This window comes from Vipera berus, assembly GCF_964194415.1.
Source record: "Vipera berus genome assembly, chromosome: 2".
Lineage (NCBI taxonomy): Eukaryota > Metazoa > Chordata > Lepidosauria > Squamata > Viperidae > Vipera > Vipera berus.
The window spans coordinates 3062295-3082714 of record NC_138203.1 but is presented as its reverse complement, the minus strand read 5'-3'; the positions used below and the strand labels follow the sequence as shown (position 1 = coordinate 3082714).

Sequence of the window (20420 nt, the reverse complement as noted above, 5' to 3'; positions counted from 1 at the left end):
ACAAGAAGGTCCGGTTGCCTGCTGGAAAAAAGCACCTTTGGGATAAGCGTGACCTGGAGGACTGAGAATCTCCCTAGGCAAAATGCAGAAGAGATTGACAATATTAAGATCTAAACCAGGGCTTTTCAACCTTTTCACCCATTGTACCACTTTTAGGATATGGCAACGGGTGGTACTCGTACACTAGCAAGGTGTCAAAAACTTGATGACCCCCCCCCAAAGAGGAAAAAAGTTATAAATTACAGGTAGTCCTCGACTTACAACAGTTCGCTTAGTAACTGTGCGAAGTTACAATGGCACTAAAAAAGTGCCCCCCGAGCCACAGCCGAGCAAGACACCTGCCTGCCCGCCTGGCGACGCTCTTCCTCCTGTCCGAGGTTTTCATTGTTGTGAGCATTTCTGTTGAGGGTTGGCAGCGGGGGTGGGGTGGGGGGATGTTTGGTTTTTATTCCCCTCATCTTCCAGGTGGTTGCAGCCGGTTTGGGTCACTTCACATGACCCTGGGACACTGTGACCGTCGTAAATATGAATCAGTTGCCAAGCATCTGAATGTAAATCACAAGACCCTGGAGATGCTGCAACATTCTAGTGGATCGGCGCTTCTTCTGGGCTCAGCAGAAGCGCCAGGATCCGCGCCGAGCTCCAGCTGGATCCTGGTGCTGATCCTGGCGCTTCCGCTGAGCCCTGAAAGCCCTGCAGCTCCAGCCGTCTCTCGCTCAGGCTTGTGCGGTGCTGCCACCGGTTCAGCTCATTCTCCTCCCCTGCTACCCCTTTTCTAGGATGGCCGTGTACCACCTGCCAGGTGCCAATGTACCACAGGTGGTACCCGTACCACTGGTTGAAAAGCCCTGATCTAAACCACAGGTGGGTTTTTCAGAGCAATGTTGATCATCCCCTGAAGCTTTAATCGTGGGGTTCTGCAATACAGGTTGCCCTGTTTTGGAGACCAAAACTTCCTTTGCCAAGCAGGCATTAAGCAAATCACTGTACTTGTTAAGTGAATCGTGCAGTTGTTAAGCGAATCCAGTTTCTATCCATTGGAAGCCAGCTGGAAAAGGTCACAAACAGTCATCCCATCACCGTGGGACACCGCATAAAATACATGAATAAACCTTTATTGTCAAAGTACAACCACGTATACATTGAGATTGGCTGAGACTCCTTTCGTGCCCCCACCACCACCACAACTCACAGTGACAACAAACACGTGCCAGTTGTCACTAAGTGAACGGCTGTAAGTTGAGGACTACGACATTGCCTCGGTGATGGGACCTCAGCAAAACGTTTTTGGACATCGGGTATGTGATTCTGAGGCCTTCTGAGAAGGCTTAAGAAAGCAATGGGGTGAAAAGACCCACCAAATCATGATCAAAGCGCAAGGTAAATCTGAACTCACTTTTCGTTCTTGAGGAGGTAATAATGGCACGGGTAGAACAGGAGTAACACTTTATCCATGACGTGAACCACGGTTCTCAAATGCCGTGACTGTACCAGAACGCCCAAAAGGGGGATCCCTTCAGCACAGAAGCTCTCAATGCTGTCAACAGAAAGATATTTATTTCATTTTGCAGATTCGTGGATGCTGAATCCAAGTTGGCCCGTGCAGATAAATGGACGGAAGGATAACACTTAAAACTGGGCTCCCATTGTTTTAAACCTGGTTTAAGTTTAGAGGGCAGATACGTTCTAATTCTGGATATCCCCCTTTGGGGCATTTTCTACCTTAAGCTAGATAAGAAAGTAGATGCTGAAATGCTCTACCCATTTATCCGTATTTTTATAACCTGCTCTCCTCACCACTCTCTGCACCGCCTTCCTGTCTGAAGCAGGGAGGCTTCCAGATTGTGATGCCGTATGACAGGATACTCTCGATCGTCCCTCTGTAGTAGTAGGAGTAGTGGAAAGAGTAGCGGAAGCTTGGAACCAACTTCCAGCAGAGGTAGTGGGTCAGTCATTAGTGACTGAGTTTAAACATGCTTGGGATAAACACATGGCTAGCATCTGGTGGTGCCGAGTCGTGGTGGCGCAGTGGTTAGAATGCAGTATTGCAGGCTAGTTCTGCCGACTGCCAGGGGTTCGATTCGGACCAGCTGAAGATCGACTCAGCCTTCCATCTTTTTCTGAGGCCAGTTAAATGAGGACCCGGATTGTTGGGGGCAATATACTGATTCTATAAACCAGGGGTCCCCAAACCCTGGTCCATGGGCCGCACTGGTCCGCAGCATGCTAGCAACCGGTCCGCCCAAACGAGGTCCTATCCGCGGGATGCAGGCAACACACAAAACCACGCACCCTCCGGTCCACGGAAAAACCTCTCCCCACAGAACAGGTCCCTGTTGCCCTAAAGGTTGGGGGCCACTGCCGCAAGCCACTTAAGAGGGGACTGCAAAGCACTCTGAAGCGGTACATAGGTCTAAGCGCTATTGCTATCTGATGAAAATTTTCAAAATAAAAATAAATTAAAAAGTACTCAAAGAAAAGACTCGGTGGATTACTAGGTCTTTTTCTGCCACCAGTTTTCTATGTGGTTTTGTTTCCCCCCTAAACCAGAGTTCTCCAACCTTTGGGGATTGGCGGCACAGAGCGGGGGCGAAGGGAAGGGAGAAAGAAGGTACGGTTTCGTGGGGGGGTGAACACATGCACACGTGTGGGGCCGTGAGCACCCCTGACACTCGCGGCAAAGCACACGTGAGTGGGGGCACAAACCCCCATGGTGACGCTCGAGTCGGACCGCAAACGCCCATGACACTCATGCGAGTGGGGCTGTGCACGTACGCACCGGCCAGCCACCCACGTGGCCCGGTGGCCAATAGGCCACGGCCCGGTAATGGGCTGCAGCCCACAGGTTGGGGACCTCTGTTCTAAATGACAAGATTTTGTTGAAGACACATTAATTCCAAGCAGAAGGAAAAGGAATCCTTACCTGTGGCCAACAGCGGACATAGCCAAGGCAAGGTAGCAGCCAATGGGGAGACTAGACCTGACCGCCTTCAGCAGTGGGTGAAAGGTGGGCGAATCTGTCAAGTCAGGGATGGGGGCTGGCGGCCAGGGTCCCTGCACGCCGTAATCGTTCCTGTGCAGCTTTAATCTCAAAATCATCCCCCACGCCCACTGGTTGAAGGAGCTTTCGGGGGTCTCGCCGTAACGGACAATGCTGGCCAGATAGGAGACCTGGTAGAGAGAGGCGACGGAAGAGAATAGCAGAGTAACAGAGTTGGAAGGGACCTTGGGAGGTTTTCTAGTCCATCCCCCCCTGCTCGGGCAGGAAAACCCCGTTCCATTTCAGACAAAGGTTTGCCCAATGACCCTCAGTTCTTCCCGAAGGAACCCCAAACTTTTGCTGTTCAAAGAACTGCCCGGTTGTCAACCCAAAAGACTGCTAGCTGCTACCATGTTTCCCCGAAAGTAAGGCCTACACACCAACAATAAGCCCTAGCTTGATTTTTGGGGGTGGGCCTAATATAAGCCCTATCCCCAAAATAAGCCCTAGTTTTGAGGTGAGGCACACACCTAAAAATCAAGCTAGGGCGGGTGTGGGGCTGTCCCACCCGCCCTGCACCCGCTCACCTGGCAGCCAGCCCTGTCCTTGCAAGCCCACTTCTTCTTCTGAGGCCTCTTCTGCAGCCAGGCCGCCATTTCTCAGTCACAGGGCTTTCCGGAAGGCCTCTGCCGCCAAGAACCGAGCTATGGGTTCAAGCCGTAGCTCGGTTCTGCAAGATATCAGCAGCCGAGCACCAAGTTATGGATTGAATCCATAGCTTGGTACTTGGCTGCTTAGGCCTTCTGGAGAGGCCTGACTGCAAAATGCAGGCCCGAGTGCAGCTGCAGAAATTCCACCCCAGAAGAAGTGGACCAGCTGCGTGGGGCTGTCAGTGAGGTAAGGCTTACCGTGAAAATAAGACCTGATGCCTCTTTCAGAGGTAAAAAGAATAAAATAAGACCCGGTCTTATTTGGGGGGAAATACAGTAGTAGCTATAGGTAGTCACCAATTTACGACCACAATTGGGCATGAACTTTCCGTTGCTAAGCAAGCCATTTGTTAAGTGAGTTTTGGCCCGTTTTACGGCCTTTTTTGCCACGAGTGTGTGTGTGTGTGTGTGTGTGTGTGTGTGTGTGTGTGTATGTGTATGCATCTGTGTGTGTATATATATTTTAAAAATCAACCAGAGACCGGCCTTTTCCAGCAAAGCCGGAACCACTGTGATTATAAACGAGTGAGCTTGTCACAAACAGGCCACACCCACATTCCACAATTTGAACGTTATAATTGCCATACAAGTGTATGTACTGACTCCCTTATCATTCAGCCCTTGGTCTGATGATGTCAACAGCTTATTGACGAAAGCTCAGCAATAAAGAAGAATTTTCTCTTATATCCCGGAGTTCATCGTTTTTATTTTTACTAACTTTAAATGTCTACACCTGGGATTCCAGTTTTTAAATTTATAATAACTGAACAAAGTCTCTGAGAATTTATACAGGTAATCCTCGACTTACAACCACACATGAGCGGCCAAAATTTCTGTTGTTAAGTGAGACAGTTTCTAAGTGCCCCATCTTGCATCTTTCCTGGTCACGGTTGTTAAGCGAATCACTGCAATTGTTACGTTAAACACACGGTTGTTAAGCGAATCTGGCTTCCCCCATTGGCTGTGCTTGTCAGAAGGCTGCAAAAGGGGATCACGTGACCTTGGGACGCTGCAACCGTCACAAGTGCATGCCAGTTGCCGAGCCTCTGAATTTTGATCACGTGACCAGGGGGACGCTGCAACGGTGGTGAAAAACAGACATTTAAGACGCAATGTCGTAAACTAGATCAGTTTCAATAGAAGAGAATGCTTGTAGTCCAGGGATGAACTGTGGAGTCTTCTCTGAACTGGGTTGCTTGCTTGCAGATGTTTCATTGCCCAACTAGGTAATACCATCAGGGCTAGTGAGTGTGGAATTGTGCTCCCTCTTTCTATCATTTGCCCTGCATAAACAGGGAACAAAGCCCACACGCAACAAGCACTGATGATGTTACTTAGTTGGGGAATGAAACATCTACAAGGAAACAAGCAAACTCAAGAGCGTGGAGGAGAGCACATTAGAACGGAGGTCTCCAACCCTTCTCGATTGGGGGACCAGAGGGAAAGGCAGGGGGAAGCGTTTTTATGCACACGCACACAAACTGGGCTGCAAGCACACGCAACGCAAACGGGGCAGTGCTAGTGCCCGTGTGACACTCACTAGCACTGCCCCGCTTTTGCCGCTCGGGCGCTAGGGCTGCCCCTTTTTTGCTGTGCGGCGCCCCATTTTTTCCCGCACGGTGCCCCGTTTTCGCCATCCAGCGCCCCATTTGCAGAGCGGCAGCACTAGCATGAGTGGGGGTGAGTGCGCGCACATTGGCCAGTCTGTCCCGTGGCCCAGTGGTGGGATTCAAATAGGCGAACCACCGGTTCTCTGTGTGGATGCCGCTTCCGGAAGTCCATTCTGGTCCTGGGCAACAAAAAAATTAGACACCGGTTCTGCCGAAGTGGTGCGAACCGGCTGAATCCCACCACTGTATCTATCTATCTATCTATCTATCTATCTATCTATCTATCTATCTATCTATCTATCTATCTATCTATCTATCCATCCATCCATCCATCCATCCATCCAGTGGTGGGATTCAAATATGCGAACCACCGGTTCTCTGCGTGGATGCCACTTCCGGAAGTCCATTCTGGGCCTCGGCAAGAAAAAATTAGCTACCGGTTCTGCAGGAGTGCTGCGAATCGGCTGAATCCCACTGCTGGTAGCGGCCCATAGGTTGTGGACCCCTGCCTTAGAGCCCTTTGTTTAATTTCATTTAACCCATAAAATTGGTTGTTCTAGCAACCACGTTAAGTACAGCTTATTCCTTCAACCAGCAACGAAGGGAGAGTCGAAAGCAATGAAAGGGGGGCACCTGTTTGAAGCTTTCGGATAGGAGTCCGCTGTAGGGCTTCTGGGGGAGAAACTTCTGATACGCTTCTAAGATCATCAAGGCTACTTCCGCGTGGACTGCTGGACTGATGTGGAGGCAGCCCTGGTCAAAAAACATCTTGCTGATTTCCAAGGTAAGGAGACTTTTTTTTTTCTTCTGTGGGGCTCCCTAACCGTTTGCTAATTTCATTTATTTATTGCAGCCCACAAAGCCATTCCAAAAATAGGATACAAAAAAACGTTCTACGTGACGATTCATATGCTGGGCCGGTTTAAACAAAACCCAAATGACAAGAAGGAGAAAAAAGAAAAAAAACGAGTTGATTAATCGTGGTGGGTTTAAAAGAACCGTCCTGGGGTTTATTCTGTCCAACTGAAAACAAACCTTAGTGTAAGGTTTAAGTTTAAGTTTATTGAATTTATATACCGCCCTTTTCCCGTAGGACTCAGGGCGGTTTACAAGGTATTTAAAAACGTCAATACAATACAAAAGTTAAAAACAATTAAAAATAATTAAATTTGATCCCTGAAAAATATAAAACCCCAATTAAAAACTCCAATTAAAAACTCTCAGCCTGGGCCAGAAGGCTCGAAGAGCCAGGTCTTCAGGTCCCGGCGGAATGAACGGAGGTCGGGGGCAGTCCTAAGCTCCACTGGCAGCTGGTTCCAAAGGGCAGGTGCACCCACTGAGAAGGCCCTATCCCTGGGTGTTACCCGCCGGCAATCTCTTACCGGTGGCACCCTGAGAAGACCCTCCCTGTGGGAGCGCACAGGACGAAGGGAACTTGATGCCGGCAGCAGGTGTTCCCTCAGATATCCCGGACCCAAGCCATTTAGGGCTTTATACTGTTGACCGAGGAATCCCATAGGATAGCATTGGTCAAACTCAGCAACTTTAAGATGCGTGGATTTCATTTAGGGAGGGGGGAAGAGGGGAGAGGGAGGGGGAGAGAGATAGGGAGAGGGAGGAGAGGAGGAAGGGGAGGGGGGAGCAGGAGTGGAGAGGGGAGAGGGAGAGGAAGGAGAGGAGAGCCAGAGGAAGGAGAGAGCGAACAGGAGGGAGAGGGAGAGGAGAGGAGGGAGGGGACAGGGAGAGGGAGAGAAGAGGGAAGAGGAGGGGGAGAGGGAGAAGGAGAGGGAGGGAGGGGAAGGGGAGAAGAGAGGGAACAGGAGGGGGAGAGGGAGAGGGAAAAGAAGATGGAGGGAAGGGGAAGGGAGAAGAGAGGGAACAGGAGGAGAGGGAGATGGAGGGAAGGGGAAGGGAGAGGAGAGGGAGGAAGGGGGAGGGGAGAGGGAACAGGAGGGAGAGAGGGAGAGGGAGGAGATGGAGGGAAGGGGAAAGGAGAGGGAGGGAGGGGAGAGGGAACAAGAGGGAGAGAGGGAGAGGGAGAGGGAGGAGATGGAGGGAAGGGGGAGAGGAGAGGAGAGGAGGGAGGGAGAGGGAAGGGAGGGGGAGAGGAGAGGAGAGGGAGGGAGGGGAAAGGGGGACAGGGAACAGGAGGGGGGAGAGGGAGGAGATGGAGGGAAGGGGGAGAGGATAGGAGAGGGAGGGAGGGGAAGGGGAAAGGGGAGAGGGAACAGGAGAGGGAGAGGGAGAAAAAGAGGAAGGGGAGGGGGAGGAGAGGAGATGAATGCTGGGATTCTGCTGTTCACCCTGCTTGGTTTTCTCCTTCCAAACATTTCACTACCAAATTAGAGACAGCCCTTGAAACGCTTAAAAGAAACATTGGTAAGGTAACTAGGTGAATGGCAGGATCCTAACCCGGAACCAGACAGATGCTCTGCTGGGGATGAAACAAACTCGTCGCCCGCTTCCGCTCCCTGAGGTTTGATACCGACCTGCTGCTCGCTAGGGCCCCAATTCATCTCTTCCAGGATAATGCAAGCGAGCTTATTTTCAACTTCGCTCAGACTGTAAGTCAGAAGCCAGTCACGGAGCAAGGTGATCTCGGAAGCCGATGGTTTCCAGAGAAGCATCGGCAGTTCTTTAAACAAATAGAGAGTCACCTAACGAGGGAAGAAGAAAAAGAAAAGAAAAAAATAAATAAGAAAAATGCGAGGACAGAACTGCATAGAGTTAGGAAGGCCATCTTTAAAGGCCCCGTGGTGGAGAAAAAAAAATCTTATTGAATGGGTTGCTAGAAGTCAACAAGAACCTGATGGCACGCTGTCGATTAATTGACTAGACCCGGGGTAGGCAACCTTGGCTCTTTTTACGACTGGTGGACTTCAACTCCCAGAATTCCTGAGCCAGCCATTCTGAGGGGAAAGGGAGAGGTTTCCAAGCTGAGCCAGGCTGGTTCAGGAATTCTGGGAGTTGAAGTCCACCAGTCATGAGGGGGCCGTGGTTCCCCCATGCTGGCTCAGGAATTCTGGGAGTTGAAGTCCACGAGTCATGAAAGAGCCAGAGTTTGCGCTAGAGCCAGGGGTCTTCAAACTCGGCCCTTTTATGACTCATGGCCTTCAACTCCCAGAATTCCTCAGCCAGGCAAACTGGCTGAGGAATTCTGGGAGTTGAAGTCCATGAGTCATAAAAAGGCCGAGTTTGAAGACCTCTGCGCTAGACCTTATTTAAGGCACCTTCTTGCTTAGCGATGCTGAGAAGGAAGACACCAACCGAACGTATCAGCCGGGAAGAGAAGCTCAAATGGACAAGCGGCCACGTTTTCCAAATTACAGAAATGTTATCCTCCCACGTGGCACGGGGCCAGATGACGTGAAGGTCACTGGTCACGTCTGCTCAGCCCGCCACAGTGGGGAGGCAGGGAATGCAAGGGGTCCCCTCCCTTGAGAAGGCCCATCGGGTGGGACCCAGGAGAAAGGGCTTCTCCAAGGTGGATCCCTCTCTGGGGAAGATCATCCCGGCAGAAGTAACGCTGGCCCCGCTTCGGCCACTCTCTTGAGAGGCCACGGAGACATGGCTGCCCCAGCCGGCCTGGGGACCCCAGGGAGACTCAAAAGGGGTCGGTATGATGGTCGCCACCGATGGGTTATGGGTTATGTGGTTTTGTAGTGGGGTTTTATTTCTGCAAGCGGAAGGAAGGAAGGAAGGAAGGAAGGAAGGAAGGAAGGAAGGAAGGAAGGAAGGAAGGAAGAAGATGAGAGGGAGGGAGGAAAATGAAAGGGAGGAAGGAGGGAGGGAAGGAAGGAAGGAAGGAAGGAAGGAAGGAAGGAAGGAAGGAAGGAAGGAAGGAAGGTGAGAGGGAGGGAGGAAAATGAGAGAGAAGGAGGAAGGAAGGAAGGAAGGAAAATGAGAGGGAGGGAGGGAGGGAGGGAGGGAGGAAGGAAGGAAGGAAGGAAGGAAGGAAGGAAGGTAGGAAGGAAGGTTAGTGTGTGGGAGGGAGAGAGGGAGGAAGGAAAATGAGAGGAAGGAAGGAAGGAAGATAAGAGGGAGGGAGGAAGGAAGGAAGATGAGAGGGAGGGAGGAAAATGAGAGGAAGGAAGGAAAAAGGAAGGAAGGAAGGAAGGAAGGAAGGAAGGAAGGAAGGAAGGTAGGTTAGTGTGTGGGAGGGAGAGAGGGAGGAAGGAAAATGAGAGGAAGGAAGGAAGGAAGATAAGAGGGAGGGAGGGAGGGAGGGAGGAAGGAAGGAAGATGAGAGGGAGGGAGGAAAATGAGAGGAAGGAAGGAAGGAAAAAGGAAGGAAGGAAGGAAGGAAGGAAGGAAGGAAGGAAGGAAGGAAGGAAGGAAGGAAGGAAGGAAGGCAGGAAGGAAGGAAGGAAGGAAGGTTAGTGTGTGGGAGAGAGAGAGGGAGGAAGGAAAATGAGAGGAAGGAAGGAAGGAAGATAAGAGGGAGGGAGGAAGGAAGGAAGATGAGAGGGAGGGAGGAAAATGAGAGGAAGGAAGGAAGGAAAAAGGAAGGAAGGAAGGAAGGAAGGAAGGAAGGAAGGAAGGAAGGAAGGAAGGAAGGAAGGAATTAATTATCAGTCTTGGCACAGAATTTTCCTTCAGATGGGAAATTAAGTAAATTTGTGGCTTCGCTCAAAGGTTTGGGCAGTTCTTACCATGCCGACGCTTTCAATGGTCTCCCTGACTCGGTCCAGCAGGACAGAAATCATAGTTGGATGAACAGCAGTGATGGCGGCCAGGAGCTCTCGGCCAACTTTTGAAAAAGTTTCTCTTGTGGAAAGACTGACATAGGATACCTGAGGGGAGATTTTTTTTAAAAAAAATGAACATTTTAGAAACACTCTCCTCCAAACTTTAACCAGGACCTAGTGCCCTTTCCAACATCTTCTTATATCAGGGGTCTTCAAACGTGGCCCTTTTATGACTGGTGGACTTCAACTCCCAGAATTCCTCAGTCGGCCATTTTGATGAAACTGCGGGCTTGGATCCAGACCAGGGGTCTTCAAACTTGGCCCTTTTATGACTTGGGGACTTCAACTCCCAGAATTCCTCAGTCGGCCATTTTGATGAAACTGCGGGCTTGGATCCAGACCAGGGGTCTTCAAACTTGGCCCTTTTATGACTTGGGGACTTCAACTCCCAGAATTCCTCAGTCGGCCATTTTGATGAAACTGCGGGCTTGGATCCAGACTCTCAGGGGTCTTCAAACCTGGCCCTTTTATGACTGGTGGACTTCAACTCCCAGAATTCAACTCTGGGAGTTGAAGTCCACCAGTCAGAAAAGGACCACGTTTGAAGACCCCTGACTTAAAAGGGTTCATAATGTCCAAGTTTTCATTTGTTTCAGGCTTGGGGACCACAGTGGACCTGAGAAGTGACAGGAAGACGTCTACGGTTATTGACCCTGAGGAGAATTAGGAAATTATTAGGGATAGAGTGGGTCATTCCCGCCTTAAGCATGAAAGCCAATTGGCTGACTTTGGGCCAATCAGCAGGAGAACCCGAGTTATTCTCCCACCTTAGGCATGAAAGCCACTTGGGTGACTGGGCCAGTCCCTCTCTCTCTCTCTCAGCCCAACCCACCTCACAGGGTTGTTGTGGGGGAAAATAGGAGGAGGAAGTTGTGTTGAATAACAATAATAATACAGTTGCAAGGGACCTTGGAGGTCACCTAGTCCAGCCCCCCTGCTCAGGCAGGAGACCCTACACCATTTCAGACAAATGCCTATCCAGTCTCTTCTTAAAAACTTCCAGTGTTGGAGCATTCACCACTTCTGGAGGCAGGTTGTTCCACTGGTTAATTCTTCTCACTGTCAGGAAGTTTCTCCTTAGTTCCAGGTTGCTTCTCTCCTTGATGAGTTTCCATCCGTTGCTTCTTGTCCTGCCTTCCGGTGCTTTGGAGAATTGCTTGACTCCCTCTTCTTTGGGGCAGCCCCTGAGATACTGGAAGGCTTCTATCCTGTCCCCCCTGTTCCTTCTCCATCCCTAATTCCAGCCACCATTCCTTGTATGTTTCAGCCTCTTCTTGCTCACCTCATAGATCTCCAGCACCACCACTTTCACGAAGTCCTCATCAACGTCCTCCCGCTTGGTCTGGGCCATCTGGGCAAAGGTGGTCAGCAAGCAGATCTCCTCAGAGCTGTTCATTGACTGTAGGTAGCGCTCAAAGGTCTCCAGATGGGCCGGATCTGTTGGGTGGCAACAAAGCCCGGCTTTTATTTCTTTTCCTTGAAATACGTCTAGCCTGTTTACTGCCCAGGGGAATCCTATGGCCTCCAAATTCTTTGCTAAGATATAAATAATAAAATACATCTAACTCTTTACTCTAAACTTAACAATAGTCTATTTACTTCTCAAAATCCTCTATACGCCAGTTTGGGTCCGGTGTTATGGCACCAGGTTTGAAAGCAGGAGACGGTGAGTTCTAGTCCTGCCTTAGCCATGAAAGCCAGCTGGGTGACTTTGGGCCAATCACCAGGAGGCTCTGAGTTCTAGTCCCGCCTTAGCCATGAAAGCCAGCTGGGTGACTTTGGGCCAATCACCAGGAGGCTCTGAGTTCTAGTCCCGCCTTAGCCATGAAAGCCAGCTGGGTGACTTTGGGCCAATCACCAGGAGGCTCTGAGTTCTAGTCCCGCCTTAGACATGAAAGCCAGCTGGGTGACTTTGGGCCAATCACCAGGAGGCTCTGAGTGCTAGTCCCACCATAGCCATGAAAACCAGATGGGTGACTTTGGGCCAATCACCAGGAGGCTCTGAGTTCTAGTCCCGCCTTAGACATGAAAGCCAGCTGGGTGACTTTGGGCCAATCACCAGGAGGCTCTGAGTTCTAGTCCCGCCTTAGCCATGAAAGCCAGCTGGGTGACTTTGGGCCAATCACCAGGAGGCTCTGAGTTCTAGTCCCGCCTTAGACATGAAAGCCAGCTGGGTGACTTTGGGCCAATCACCAGGAGGCTCTGAGTGCTAGTCCCACCATAGCCATGAAAACCAGATGGGTGACCTTGGGCCAATCACAGGTTTGTTGTTGTGGGGGAAATAGGGGTAAGGTGTGTTGGATATGTTGCCCCCTTGAGTTATTTGTGAAAATAATAAAAGTGGGATATGAATACATACATACACATACATACACACACACACACACACACAAATAAAATTTTAATCATCTCCAATTGTTCTTCCTCCTCCTATTTTGCCTCCAGCAATCCTGCAAGGTGGATTGAGCTAAACGGCTATTATATATGGAGTATCGCGTACGTTCACTGCCTTAAGTTACCTATAAAGTAATAAAGGCAGGATAAAACCCTAACAAATCAAAATTACAAATTCTGAGTCGTGCATTAACAGCACAGACGTGGGCCAAGGAGACCTCTTATTCAACAAAGCTGGGTATGCCCTTTGTCTCCCTTCAGAAAACGCGGCAAAATTGACGGAGCAGAAGAGCAAGTCAATACTGGAGATCTCGACCGAAATCAACTTGATACAGCACCAGATCTGAGCCCCAAATTTCCGCTGCTAAGCAAGACAGCTGTGAAGTGAGCTTTGCCCCCATCTTACGACCTTTCCTGCCACAGTTGTTATGTGAATCGCTGTTCTTCAGTTAGTCACACTTGTTGTGATTCCTGGCCAGCCCATGGATCCAGCAGCTGAGTCCGAAGAATCAGAGGAGGAGGAGGAGGAGGGGCCTGGAGTGGTGTCAGAGGAAGGCTCTGAGGAGCTCCAAGACTTACGGTCGGACGAGGAGCCTGGCCCCTCTACTCACGCTCAAGCTGAGACACAGCTGTGCTGGGAGTCTGAGTTGGACAGCGACGAAGCACAGCTGGGACATATCCAGGATGCACGAAAGCGCCGGCAAGAGAAGCGAGTAGGAGAGAGGAGCGCAATGGGGCGACTCCAAAGGCAAAGGAGAAGGCATTAGGAAGTCACGCCTGGGCTGAATTATAAAAGGGAAGTTGTGGGATGCCGCAACGTTTGTAAGCCTGGAAAACGGTCACTAAGTCACTTTTTCCTCGTAAATTCAAACGGCCACTAAACGAACTGTCGTAATTCGAGGACTACCGGTATCAGCCTTGCATATCCACCAGTCCCAAAACAGGCACAGTAAGCAGTATTTTAAAAAATAAGAACTTTGAAAACAGGACACGTAGTGCCTTCATAAGATGACTTGTACAAATACAACTGAAACGTAAGCCGACCGGAAAAGATGTTCTCTGTGGGTGTTACTATTTGTACAAACACAAGAAAGATGTTTGTATCCAACCTTATACGTATTGAAAATATGAAGAATTATATTTGCTTAACGTTGACACAAGGAGAATGTTACTGGAAGAAGAGAAGATCAAGGACATGTACAATGAATATATTATGGAATTAAAGAAATTAATCATTATTGTTTTTGAATATATATGAACCCAGACAACACGCTGTTTACTAAGCACTAAAGGTTGTTATCGTAAAAAATCAGTAAAATATATTTTTTTAAAAACACGTGGCCTCCAAAGCTGAACTGTCTGTCTGTCTGTCTGTCTGTCTGTCTGTCTGTCTGTCTGTCTCTCTCTCTCTCTCTCTCTCTCTCTCTCTCACACACACACACACACACACACACACACACACACCAGAAGGATAAAGAAAGAGGGAAACCTTTGAGTTTCTGCTTGCACTCAGCCAGCTGCAGGGTGGAGCTGAACTTCTCCAGATCTTCGCTTTCGTCACAGTGCATGATGGAGAAGAGCTTCCACAGCGTATCGCTGGAGAGGGTCCCGTAAGGCATCTCAGACATGAAGAGCCAGACCCCCAGCCTGTTGGGGAGGGAAAGCCAGCCAGGAAGTGTTTGGTTATTACAATAAACTCTTAATGGTTTTGCTTTAAAAAAAACCAAACCAAAAACACAAGGGAACTGCTTGCTGAAAAATTGCGCAACATAAATGGTTTCTTCCCACAGACATCACCATCATCATCATCATCACCACCACCATCATATCATCCACATCTGCCTATCCCAGGTCCTTGGTAAGGACTCGATAGCTAGACCAAAATGTCAAATCCAGTCTGAACATCTGGCCGACTGTGCGATGATCAATAATAATAATAATAATAATAATAATAATAATAATAATAATAATAATAATAATAATAATAATAATAATAATAATAATAATAATAATAATAATAAAAATAATAAAAATAATAATAATAATAATACCATCAAACATCTACATCTGCCTATCCCAGGTCCTTGGTAAGGACTCGATAGTTAGACAAAAATGTCAAATCCAGTCTGAACATCTGGCCAACTGTGTGATGATTAATAATAATAATAATAATAATAATAATAATAATAATAATAATAATAATAATAATAATAATAATAATAAAAAATTGGAAGGGACCTTGGAGGTCATCTAGTCCAACCCCCTGCTCAGGCAGGAAACCCTATACCATTTCAGACAAATGGCTGCCCAGTCTCTTAAAAACTTCTTGTTCCACTGGTTAGTTGTTCTAACTGTCAGGAAATTCCTCCTTAGTTCCAGGTTGCTTCTCTCCTTGGTGAGTTTCCATCCGTTGCTTCTTGTCCTGCCTTCAGGCGCTTTGGAGACTAGCTTGACTGCCTCTTCTTTGGGGCAGCCCCTGAGATACTGGAAGACTGCTGTCATGTCCCCCCTCGTCCTTCTCTCCACTAAACTAGACATACCCAATTCCAGCAACTGTTCCTCATATGTTTGAGCCTCCAGTCCCCTGATCCTCTTTGTTGCTCTTCTCTGCACTCTTTCTAGAGTCTAAACCTCTTTTTTACATCGTGGTGACCAAAATTGGATGCCAGATTCCAAGTGTGGCCTTACCAAGGCCTTGTAAAGTGGTATTAACCCTTCATGTGATCCTGATTCTACCCCTCTGTTGTAACATGCCGCCTACCCCAGACTGGGATTAGCACGGTTCCCAGCCAATCAGATTTCACTTTCCCAACCTTTTTGCCTTCAGCACATGGAGTACAGTCCTCAGGAAAAACTCATCAAATTCCACTTGCAGCTTCTTCAAGGAATACGGCGGCATTGTGGAGCCACTCTCCTTCGCACGGCTGACAAATTGGGCCCAGTGGTCACTCACGTGGCACAGCGTCATCCTGGAGGATCAGGTGGGAGATGGAGAAAAGAGAACGAGTGTTTTAATAAAAGAGAGCGTTTGTAGCTCAGGGTTGAACTCTGGGGTCCTTGGGGCTCTCTGAGATTGGGGAGGGGTGGGTTTCTTGCACACATTTCATGACCCAACTAGGTAAAATCATCAGTGCTAGAAGGGAGGAGGAGGAGGAGGAAAAGGATTGTGGGGTCCTTGGTGCTCTCTGAGCTTGGTTGTTTTCTTGCAGACATTTCATGACCCAACTAGGTAACATCATCAGTGCTAGAAGGGAGTGGGGTTTGTGGGGAGGAGGAGGGGGAGGAGGAGACGACTGGGGGGGGTGTCTCATTTGCTCGCTAGGCTTGGTGGTTTTTCTTGCAGACATTTCATGACCCAACTAGGTAACATCATCAGTGTGAGTCAGTGTGGGGTTTATTTATATACAGTAGCTTATCCTGCCTTTTTTGGTGGGAGTGTGCCTGTCTACTTGAGATTAGACCCTAATCAAGGACCTAGAGAGCCCGGACTTCCGGTGGCGACGCGGCGCCGAAGACAGCCGCCTCCGGGCTGTCCGCTCCGCAGCTGTGTTTTTCCATCGTAAACAGCGCCGATCAGCTGTTTAGATGGATTTGAAGCCCCCTCCTCGGGAGAAAAGGAGGGGGTGAGGCCCCAGGTAGGGGTTGAGCTCTCCGGGGCCGCCTGAACTGAGAGTTTGGGCGGCTGAAGGATTGAGCCCCCCCGAAGCCTGGGTTGCTCCGAGCTGCACAGTGTCTCTGCTCCGTGATTTTTGGAGCAGAGCCAGGCGTTAGCAACCACCCCTGCCAGAAGGAATACTTTTGAGTATAAAGATGCAGGCAGAGCGGTACAGGAGGTCAAGGTGATGTGGACTTTTATTTTTACTCTCTAGCTCAACGGATTTTATAGCTTTAAAGTGAAAGTGCGCAATAAGTGAAAGTGACGAAAGATGGCAGCCAAAACCTCTAAAGCTCTTCGGAATGCGGGGTTTTCCCTGGTGCAACAGACCTCGTTGCAAGCTTTGCTTCCTCCTGTACCTCCTCCGGCGTTGACGCCTAAGGATTTACAAGATGCCCTTGAAAAGCATTCACAATTAATATCTGATATGATGGATGAAAAGTTGAAAAAGCTGGAGGAGAAGTTGGAGAAGAAGATGGAAGAGAAGTTTAGAGCAATGAGGGTAGACATGTTGTCTATGATTGAAAGTGTAGCTGAATGTGTGCAACAGCTGGATGCAAAAGTGGAGGATCTCAGTTAAAAGAACTCTATATTAGAAGCAAAGGTATTAGAGAATGAAAATATAAGGGATAAAGTGGACGGAGAACTGAGCCTCGCTCAGTATCATCAGATGCAGTATGCTATTAGAATTAGGGGCTTAAAGGAGAATTCTAAAGAAGATTTAAAGCAGCTGATCTCTGAAGCTTTGGAAGCGGTATTGGGCCAGCCAGCATCTGAAATTGAGGGAAGTATGGATAAAATTTTTCGTGTTAATTCATGGATTGCAAGACAGAGGAAGTTACCCAGAGATGTGGTGGTCTATTTTACAAAGAGAGTAATTAGAGATGAAGTCATTCAAGCTGCTTATGATACTAAATTGGTAGTTGCTGAGCAAGAAGTCTTGGTTTTAAAAGAGATTCCTCCAAAGATTTTAAAGAGAAGGAAAGATTTTGCATTTCTTGTACAGGAACTTAAGAAACGTGATATTAAGTTCAGATGGGAGATTCCAGTTGGACTGGTGGTGATGCATGAAGGTAAAAGACATCGTTTGGTTACTGTGGATCAGGCACGTGATTTTTATAGCAATGTGTTAAAAGCAATCCCCCTACCACTTCTGGAAGCTGCAAAGGGATATGGTGAGGGAAAGCTTCAAGAAGTTGCAGATAGACAGACAGAGGAGAATGGTGCTGGAGGGGATCAAGTTACAGTCTCATCGGTTGCTGCAGGAGAGCAGAGGATGACGTGTGCCGCCCTAAGACGAGCGAGACGAGAGCAAGAGCAAGACCAGCAGAAAGTTATGGAACCTCCAAAGCGTACTTACAGTGAAGCTGTGGGAGGGGCGCGGTCTAAAGAAGTTGAAGGGGTCATTTCAGATATGCTCCAAAAGCTTTGGAGTGTCAAGATTGGTGACTAAATTTCTAATTAGAATGTCAATGGATTGAATTCATCATAGAGGAGAAAGAAAGCTTTTTAATATTTAAAACAATTTGGACTTCCGGTGGCGACGCGACGTCGAAAGACAGCCGTTTTCGGGCTGCCCGCTCCGCAGCTGTGTTTTTCCATCGTAAACAGTGTCGATCAGCTGTTTAGATGGATTTGAAGCCCCCTCCTCGGGAGAAGAGGAGGGGGTGAGGCCCCAGGTAGGGGTTGAGCTCTCCGGGGCCGCCTGAGCTGAGAGCTTGGGCGGCTGAAGGATGAGCCCCCCCGAAGCCTGGGTTGCTCCGAGCTGCGCAGCGCCTCTGCTCTGGGATTCTTGGAGCAGAGCCAGGCGTTAGCAACCACCCCTGCAAAAAGGAAATACTTTTGATTATCAAGATGCAGGCAGAGCGGTACAGGAGGTCAAGGTGAAGTGGACTCTTTATTTTTACTCTCTAGCTCAATGGATTTTATAGCTTTAAAGTGAAAGTGCGTAATAAGTGAAAGTGGGGGAAGATGGCGGCTAAAACTTCTAAAGCTCTTCGGAATGCGGGGTCTTCCCTGGTGCAAGAGACCTCACTGCAAGCTTTGCTTCCTCCTGCATCTCCCCCGGTATTGACGCTTAAGGATTTACAAGACGCTCTTGGAAAGCATGCACAATTGATGTCTGATATGATGGATGAAAAGTTGAAAAAGCTGGAGGAGAAATTGGAGGAGAAAATGGAGAAATTGGAGAAGAAGATGGAAGAGAAGCTGAGAGCAATGAGGGTGGACATCTTGTCTAAGGTTGAATCCGTAGCTGAATGTGTGCTACAGCTGGATATAAAGGTGGAGGATCTCAGTCAAAAGAACTCTATATTAGAAGCAAAGGTATTAGAAAATGAAAATATAAGGGATAAAATGGACGAAGAATTGAGCCTTGTTCAGTATAATCAGATGCAGTATGCTATTAGAATTAGGGGTTTAAAGGAGAATGGTAAAGAAGATTTAAAGCAGCTGATTTCTGAGGCTCTGGAAGGGGTACTGGGCCAGTCAGCATCTGAAATTGAGGGAAATATGGACAAAGTTTTTCGTGTAAATTCATGGATTGCAAGACAGAGGAAGTTACCCAGAGATGTGGTGGTCTATTTTACAAAGAGAGTAATTAGAGATGAAGTCATTCAAGCTGCTTATGATACTAATTTGGTAGTGGCTGAGCAAGAAGTTTTGGTTTTAAAAGAGATCCCTCCGAAGATCCTAAGGAGAAGGAAAGATTTTGCATTTCTAGTACAGGAACTTAAGAAACGTGATATTAAGTTTAGATGGGAGATTCCAGTTGGGTTGGTGGCGACGCACGAAGGTAAAAGACATCGTTTGGTTACTGTGGCTCAGGCACGTGATTTTTATAGTAATGTGTTAAAAGCAACCCCCCTATCATTTTTGGAAGCTGCAAAAGGATACGGTGTGGGAAAGTTTCAAGATGTTGCAGATAGACAGACAGAGGACAATGGTGTTGGAGGGGATCAAGCCACAGTCTCATCGGTTGCTGCAGGAGGCCAGAAGATGACGCGTGCCGCCCTAAGAAGAGCGAGACGAGAGCAAGAGCAAGACCAGCAGAAAGTTATGGAATCTTCAAAGTGTGCTTACAGTGAAGATGTAGGAGGAGAGCGGTCTAAAGAAGTTTTGGGGGTCATGACAGAGGTGCTCCAAAAGTTTTGGGGCGTTAAGATTGCTGATTAAATTTTTAGATTAGAATGTCAATGGAGTAAAATTATTATAGAGGAGAAAGAAAGTTTTTTTTTCTCTTTTTTAATATTTTACACAATTTAAGATTGATGTTATTTGCTTGCTAGAAAAGTATATTAGGGTTATGGACTTAAAGTATGTGCTGAACTAAGAATGGGTATGTAAGCTCCTAATTAACAACAAGTTGTCTTAGAGATTGCCTAAATTTTTTTTTTATATATATACTCTTTTTATTTGAACTTTTATTTGAACTTAAGGATGATTTGGAACTGCGAGACATTTTGCGTGATACATGCAAGAACTATTTTTGATCATAGTTTAGTTTGGTCGGAGATTATTAAGATTAACAGAGATAAGCGCTTTTGGCGCGTAACTGAGAATTTGTTTGGAAATTAGAGAAAGGTGGGAGAATGCAAATAGCAGGTGAAAGTCTTTTTTTTCTTTTCCTTTTTTTTTTTTGAAATGAATATGAATAAGGACTGGGATTAAGAAAATTTATTTTGAGTAAAGATCTTTTTCTGTTTTCCTCTTTTTCTTTTCTACTTTATTTGTAATATTAATATTGTTTGTACTCATTTTATATGAGCTAGAGAGAGATAGAATTTATAGTTTATTGTTGATAACATAGGGGTGTTTATGTTTGTTTTTTGATTTTATGCCCTGTATTTAGCTCTGGGAAGTCGGGGGGGGGGAGGAGGGAGTGGGGGAGAGGGATAGGGGTGGGGGGGGGATTAAAGTCAAAATGTATTGTAAAACTTTTTAAATAAAAAAAATATTTAAAACAATTTAAGACTGATGTTATCTGTTTGCAAGAAACGTATATTAGGGTTGTGGACTAAAAGTATTTGTACGCAAGCTTCTAATCAACAACAAGTTGATTTTTCTTAACTTACTATAAACAAAGGTTACCTAATTGGATTATAATTATAATTATATTTTTTTTAAATTTTTTATTTTATTCTTATTGGAGATTGGAATGGTGTCCTAGATGGATGATCTGGAACTGCGAGATATTTGGCGTGATATATGCAAGAACTATTTTTGATTATAGTTGGAGTTGATTATAGTTGATTATATTGGAGATTAATAAGGTTAATAGAGATAGGCGCTTTTGGTGCGTAATTGAGAATTTGTCTAGAGATT

At 47.4% G+C, this 20420-nt stretch overlaps 1 protein-coding gene across 1 annotated transcript in view; it reads right to left on the bottom strand.

The window, feature by feature from the left end:
• Positions 1-20420, bottom strand: part of EPG5 (ectopic P-granules 5 autophagy tethering factor) — an 83833-nt gene that overhangs the window by 53095 nt on the left and 10318 nt on the right. Inside the window, exons 5-12 of the mRNA XM_081316317.1 lie at positions 15256-15411; positions 13932-14089; positions 11331-11485; positions 9953-10093; positions 7790-7957; positions 5934-6053; positions 2924-3171; positions 1397-1537 (exon numbers count right to left, since the gene is read on the bottom strand). Of these exons, the coding sequence (XP_081172443.1) occupies positions 1397-1537; positions 2924-3171; positions 5934-6053; positions 7790-7957; positions 9953-10093; positions 11331-11485; positions 13932-14089; positions 15256-15411 (1287 nt within the window). The remainder of the gene's footprint in view (positions 1-1396; positions 1538-2923; positions 3172-5933; positions 6054-7789; positions 7958-9952; positions 10094-11330; positions 11486-13931; positions 14090-15255; positions 15412-20420) is intronic.